This window comes from Oncorhynchus tshawytscha, unplaced genomic scaffold (assembly GCF_018296145.1).
Source record: "Oncorhynchus tshawytscha isolate Ot180627B unplaced genomic scaffold, Otsh_v2.0 Un_contig_3633_pilon_pilon, whole genome shotgun sequence".
NCBI lineage: Eukaryota > Metazoa > Chordata > Actinopteri > Salmoniformes > Salmonidae > Oncorhynchus > Oncorhynchus tshawytscha.
In genome coordinates, this window is record NW_024607976.1 from 15,001 (window position 1) to 22,500 (window position 7,500).

The window sequence follows — 7,500 nt, forward strand, 5'->3', positions numbered from 1 at the left end:
GTGAGACAGGTAAGGTACCGAGCTGACAAGGTACAAATCTGTCGTTCTGCCCCTGAACAGGCAGTTAACCCACTGTTCCTAGGCCGTCATTGAAAATAAGAATTTGTTCTTAACTGACTTGCCTAGTTAAATAAAGGTTAAAAAAAAAAAAAGGTAAGAACACAGGTGGGGAAGGAAGAGGGATTAAGGGGGAGGTGGGGGAGGATGGGGGAGTTAGGAATAGATGGGGGAGTTAGGGTTAGGTGAGGGAGGAAGGAAGGAAGGGGAGTTAGGGGTAGGTGAGGGAGGAAGGAAGGAAGGAAGGGGAGTTAGGGGTAGGTGAGGGAGGAAGGAAGGGGGAGTTAGGGGTAGAATAGGAAGGCAGGGAGAGTTAGGGGGAGTTAGGGGGAGTTAGGGGGAGGAGGGGTAGCTAGGGGAGTTAGGGGGAGGAGGGGTAGCTAGGGGAGTTAGGGGGAGAAGGGGCAGGCAGGGGAAATTAGGGGGAGGAGGGGTTAGTCTCACACAGCTCTTAGCAGGACATCTGTCTGTGCATTTCACCACCATTAGTGATACTGCAAACACCACACGCCTCAATGTGTGACTGGCAGAACAAAAGAGAGAAGCGGAGATGGAGAGTGAGAGAGGAGAGAGAGGAGAGAGAGAGATGAGAGAGAGGAGAGAGAGGAGAGAGAGAGAGGAGAGAGAGGAGAGAGAGAGGAGGAGAGGAGAGGAGAGGAGAGAGAGAGAGGAGAGAGAGGAGAGAGAGAGAGGAGAGAGAGAGAGACAGAGATGAGAGAGGAAGTAACAATCAGATGAGCTCCTGCATTTTTCAGCATTTTCTTTAAAAAGATAGATTAGGAGTTAGATAAACTTAGATTTTTTGTCAGGAACACATACTGGATTCTACCCTCTACAACATAACCCCTACTTCAAATCAAAACTTAAAACCTACAACCTGATTTTGGACGGAATTACGGAATCACCTGGAAGGTTCACAACTACCAAGATTTGTTTCTCTATACAGCAAATTCTCTGGAAAACAACAGAAACCTGAAAACACCATCCAACCTGGAACTGACTTCAAATAGCACTGACGTGTCAAGTGAGAGGTGTCAAAGCTCATTAGCCCAACAATGGCAGGAGAGTCACACAGTCTACCCCAACCAAATGGAGAGGCCTTAGAAGCTCCCTCCCGCTGTTCAGAGGTAATTAAAATACAGTACCCTGTGCATGTAAAGAATGATAAGTCAAGAAAAGATTACAAAATGAAGCTCCTTATGGAAAATCAAGAGACACTTTTTGCTGACTATTACAAAAATGGGAACATCAGCAACCTTATCTTCCACACAAACCATCCCCTGGCATGGCACAGTGCTATATTAGCACACTACCCCTCTGTTACGAGAGGGGGGATTAACGAGGGGTGGAAACTCAGAATACTTGACAACGAGGACTCTGAGTTAAGTAATATAAATATCTATAAGTCCGGAACAGTGATGGTACAACGTAACCACAAACAGTTTCAGCTGGACTTTCACCTAATCAAAGAATTAGCTCAGCAGGAGAAACTCTCCCTTGATAAAGATACCCCCACCCCGAGAGGATCAGACCAGACCTCTTCATTATGTAACCCCACAGATGAGCACCCCCAGCGGAGGGTCAACCTCCCAGCACAGATTACCACTCCCTCATTGAAATGAAGGACAAATTCACCCAGCTGGAGATAAGGCAGGTGGAGCTGGAACAGCAGGTGATTACACTTCAGTCAGCACAGACCCAGACAACAGTCCAGCACAACAACAGCCCCTTAACCAGACCCGGAGAGCTGGAGGTGGACAGAGACATATCTGCACTTTGGACAGTGGTGAGACAAATACAACAGGAGAAAGAGGAGCAGAACAGAGCACTAGAGGAGAGTATCAGACTGCTGGTGGAGGAGAGGTTGAGGGGGATGGAGGAGAGGGTGAGGGGATGGAGGAGAAGTTGAGGGGGACGGAGTGTGACAGAGAACAACCCACTAGAGAGGTGGCCACCCCCACAGAGAAGCCAGCAGAACAGCCCACCTCAGCACCCAACAAAAGTCTCGACACCACAGCAGAACAGTCCACACCAGACCCTGACCATAGAGTCGACATCACAGCACAACAGACAAATGAAGAACCCCAAGCCCAGAGGCTCTCACCCCCTCTGAGCACCCCCTGTCAGCCACCCTGATAGCCCTTCTGACAACCCCCCACACCCACTGAGGACAAACACAAGACACAGATTGTACTACTTATGGACTCAAATGGGAAATATATAGAAGAAAAAAAAACTTTTTCCCAAACACAGTGTGTCTAAACTCTGGTGTCCAAACACTCAGCGCGCCCTAGACCTTCTGTCTGAGGCCAAACTAGGCTCACCCAGCCACATAATAATACACACAGGCACAAACGACCTGAGAGCACAGCAGGAAAGAGTGGCCACAGCACTGAAGGGAGTGATTGAAAAGGCTTCTTCTACTTTCCCCAACGCACAAGTGGTTATCTCCACCCTGCTACCACGAAAAGACTTCCACCCCGCCACAATACAGCGGGTAAATGCAAGTATTTCCCGTGACTGTGCCTCAAAACCAAACGTTTTCCTGGCCCACCACTCCACCCTGGACCTGAACAGCCTCTATGACCAGGTCCACCTCTACAAGGCAGCAGTGCCCACCTTTGCCCGGACTCTAAAGGACATCGCTCTCAAACGTATCCCCAACACTCCACACAGGAGCAACAGATCAATAGACACCCCACCCAGACCAGCGAGACACCCTCCCAGATCTGCAGGACCTCCCCCTGGACCTACACATAGAGGACCCACGCCAAGAGGAATTACATCCAGACCACAGTACACCCAGACACATCCACACCCCCACCCCAACCAATCAACACCCCCCACATCAACCATGCCCACACTCCATTTAGGCCCCCTCAGATCAGACCTATGCCACTCCTGCCCACCCCATGCACCCCACCCCCGCAAAGAGGGCCTCAACATGGAAGCCACACATACGCCCAGGTAGTGAGCGGGCAAACAGTCCCAACCCCCACTCTCACACTCGCCCAAGCCAATGGCATGTACCAGATGCTCAGCAGGCTCTGCTCACACTTACTGGCCTGAGGCTAAACCACGACCAACAACATTGGACACTCTATGGAACAAAAAGCCTTCACTATATTATCCTGGAATATCCAAGGCCTGAGGTCATCTGCCTTTGGCCTAAAGAGCAGAAACCCGGACTTCACCAAAGAAATCGGTAATACAGACATTGTCATCCTGCAAGAAACCTGGTATAGAGGAGACGGACCCACTGGTTGCCCTCTAGGTTACAGAGAGCTGGTAGTCCCATCCACCAAACTACCAGGTGTGAAACAGGGAAGGGACTCAGGGGGTATGCTAATTTGGTATAGAGCAGACCTAACTCACTCCATTAAATTAATCAAAACAGGAACATTCTACATTTGGCTAGAAATTCAAAAAGAAATTATCCTAACAGAGAAAAATGTCCTCCTGTGTGCTACCTATATCCCCCACTAGAATCCCCATATTTTAATGAAGACAGCTTCTCCATCCTGGAGGGAAATCAATAATTTCCAGGCCCAGGGACATGTACTAGTCTGTGGTGACCTAAATGCCAGAACCGGACAAGAACCTGACACCCTCAGCACACAGGGGGACAAACACCTGCCTGGAGGTGACAGCATTCCCTCCCCCATATGCCCCCCTAGGCACAACTATGACAACATAACCAACAAAAACGGGTCACAACTCCTGCAGCTCTGTCGCACGCTAGGTATGTACATAGTCAACGGTAGGCTTCGAGGGGACTCCTATGGTAGGTACACCTATAGCTCATCTCTTGGCAGTAGTACTGTAGACTACTTTATCACTGACCTCAACCCAGAGTCTCTCAGAGCGTTCACAGTCAGCCCACTGACACCCCTATCAGACCACAGCAAAATCACAGTCTACTTAAACAGAGCAATACTCAATCATGAGGCATCAAAGCCAAAGGAACTGAGTAACATTAAGAAATGCTATAGATGGAAGGAATGCAGTTTGGAAACCTACCAAAAAACAATTAGGCAACAACAAATTCAATCCCTCTTAGACAATTTCCTGGGTAAAACGTTCCACTGTAATAGTGAAGGTGTAAACTTGGCAGTAGAAAATCTTAACAGTATATTTGACCTCTCAGCTTCCCTATCAAATCTAAAAATCTCAAATAGAAAACCGAAGAAAATTAACAATAATGACAAATGGTTTGATGAAGAATGCAAAAATCTAAGAAAGAAATTGAGAAACCTGTCCAACCAAAAACATAGAGACCCGGAAAACCTGAGTCTACGCCTTCACTATGGTGAATCACTAAAACAATACAGAAATACACTACGGAAAAAGAAGGAACAGCATGTCAGAAATCAGCTCAAATGCAATTGAAGAATCCATAGACTCTAACCACTTCTGGGAAAATTGGAAAACACTAAACAAACAACAACACGAAGAATTATCTATCCAAAATGGAGATGTATGGGTAAACCACTTCTCCAATCTCTTTGGCTCTATAACAAAGAATAAAGAGCAAAAACATATACATGATCAAATACAGATCTTAGAATCAACTATTAAAGACTACCAGAACCCACTGGATTCTCCAATTACCTTGAACGAGTTACAGGACAAAATAAAAACCCTCCAACCCAAAAAGGCCTGTGGTGTTGATGGTATCCTCAATGAAATGATCAAATATACAGACAACAAATTCCAATTGGCTATACTAAAACTCTTTAACATCATACTTAGCTCTGGCATCTTCCCCAATATTTGGAACCAAGGACTGATCACCCCAATCCACAAAAGTGGAGACAAATTTGACCCCAATAACTACCGTGGAATATGTGTCAACAGTAACCTTGGGAAAATCCTCTGCATTATTATTAACAGCAGACTCGTACATTTCCTCAATGAAAACAATGTACTGAGCAAATGTCAAATTGGCTTTTTACCAAATTACCGTACAACAGACCATGTATTCACCCTGCACACCTAATTGACAATCAAACAAACCAAAACAAAGGCAAAGTCTTCTCATGCTTTGTTGATTTCAAAAAAGCCTTCGACTCAATCTGGCATGAGGGTCTGCTATACAAACTGATGGAAAGTGGTGTTGGGGGTAAAACATACGACATTATAAAATCCATGTACACAAACAACAAGTGTGCGGTTAAAATTGGCAAAAACACACACATTTCTTCACACAGGGTCGTGGGGTTAGACAGGGATGCAGCTTAAGCCCCACCCTCTTCAACATATATATCAACGAATTGGCGAGGGCACTAGAAAAGTCTGCAGCACCCGGCCTCCCCTGCTAGAATCCGAAGTCAAATGTCTGCTGTTTGCTGATGATCTGGTGCTTCTGTCACCAACCAAGGAGGGCCTACAGCAGCACCTAGATCTTATGCACAGATTCTGTCAGACCTGGGCCCTGACAGTAAATCTCAGTAAGACCAAAATAATGGTGTTCCAAAAAGGTCCAGTCACCAGGACCACAAATACAAATTCCATCTAGACACTGTTGCCCTAGAGCACACAAAAAACTATACATACCTTGGCCTAAACATCAGCACCACAGGTAACTTCCACAAAGCTGTGAACGATCTGAGAGACAAGGCAAGAAGGGCATTCTATGCCATCAAAAGAAACATAAATTTCAACATACCAATTAGGATCTGGCTAAAAATACTTGAATCAGTCATAGAGCCCATTGCCCTTTATGGTTGTGAGGTCTGGGGTCCGCTCACCAACCAAGACTTCACAAAATGGGACAAACACCAAATTGAGACTCTGCACGCAGAATTCTGCAAAAATATCCTCCGTGTACAACGTAGAACACCAAATAATGCATGCAGAGCAGAATTAGGCCGATACCCACTAATTATCAAAATCCAGAAAAGAGCTGTTAAATTCTACAACCACCTAAAAGGAAGCGATTCACAAACCTTCCATAACAAAGCCATCACCTACAGAGAGATGAACCTGGAGAAGAGTCCCTAAGCAAGCTGGTCCTGGGGCTCTGTTCACAAACACAAACACACACTACAGAGCCCCAGGACAGCAGCACAATTAGACCCAACCAAATCATGAGAAAACAAAAAGATAACTACTTAACACATTGGAAAGAATTAACAAAAAAACAGAGCAAACTAGAATGCTATTTGGCCCTACACAGAGAGTACACAGCGGCAGAATACCTGACCACTGTGACTGACCCAAAATTAAGGAAAGCCTTGACTATGTACAGACTCAGTGAGCATAGCCTTGCTATTGAGAAAGGCCGCCGTAGGCAGACATGGCTCTCAAGAGAAGACAGGCTATGTGCTCACTGCCCACAAAATGAGGTGGAAACTGAGCTGCACTTCCTAACCTCCTGCCCAATGTATGACCATATTAGAGAGACATATTTCCCTCAGATTACACAGATCCACAAAGAATTTGAAAACAAATCCAATTTTGAAAAACTCCCATATCTACTGGGTGAAATTCCACAGTGTGCCATCACAGCAGCAAGATTTGTGACCTGTTGCCACGAGAAAAGGGCAACCAGTGAAGAACAAACACCATTGTAAATACAACCCATATTTATGCTTATTTATTTTATCTTGTGTCCTTTAGCCATTTGTACATTTTTAGAACACTGTATATATATATAATATGACATTTGTAATGTCTTTACTGTTTTGAAATTTCTGTATGTGTAATGTTTAATGTTAATTTTTGTTGTTTTTCACTTTATAGAGAGAGAGAGATGAGAGAGAGAGGAGAGAGAGAAGTGGAGATGGAGAGTGAGAGAGGAGAGAGAGAGAGAGGAGAGAGAGCGAGATAGAGAGAATGAATGAGAGAGAGAGAGATGCAGAGAGAGATAGAGAGAGGCAGAGAGACAGACAGAGAGAGAGAGAGGCAGAGAGAGAGAGAGCGGGGAGCGAGGAGGAGAGGGAGTGTGAAAGAGGAGAGGAGACAGCTGGTATGGACTGTATGTTCTCAGAGAGAGGGAGCGGGGGAGAGGAGGAGAGGAGACAGCTGGTATGGACTGTATGTTCTCAGAGAGAGAGCGGGGGTAGAGAGGAGAAGAGGAGACAGCTGGTATGGACTGTATGTTCTCAGAGAGAGAGCGGGGGGGAGAGGAGGAGAGGAGACAGCTGGTATGGACTGTATGTTCTCAGAGGGAGAGAGCCAGGGGAGAGGAGGAGAGGAGACAGCTGGTATGGACTGTATGTTCTCAGAGAGAGAAGGAGGGGGGAGAGGAGGAGAGGAGACAGCTGGTATGGACTGTATGTTCTCAGAGAGAGAGCGGGGGTAGAGAGGAGAAGAGGAGACAGCTGGTATGGACTGTATGTTCTCAGAGAGAGAGAGCGGGGGAGAGGAGGAGAGGAGACAGCTGGTATGGACTGTATGTTCTGAGCGGGGAGAGGAGGAGAGGAGACAGCTGGTATGGAC

At 46.3% G+C, this 7,500-nt stretch overlaps 1 protein-coding gene across 1 annotated transcript in view; it reads left to right on the forward strand.

The window, feature by feature from the left end:
* The window catches only part of LOC121843173 (protein kinase C-binding protein NELL2-like), a gene marked incomplete at its 3' end in the record, with an annotated part of 39,577 nt that overhangs the window by 12,901 nt on the left and 19,176 nt on the right, over positions 1 to 7,500 (forward strand). The window contains exon 3 of the mRNA XM_042312777.1: positions 1 to 9. This exon is cut by the window's left edge and continues 87 nt beyond it. Within this exon, the coding sequence (XP_042168711.1) occupies positions 1 to 9 (9 nt within the window). The remainder of the gene's footprint in view (positions 10 to 7,500) is intronic.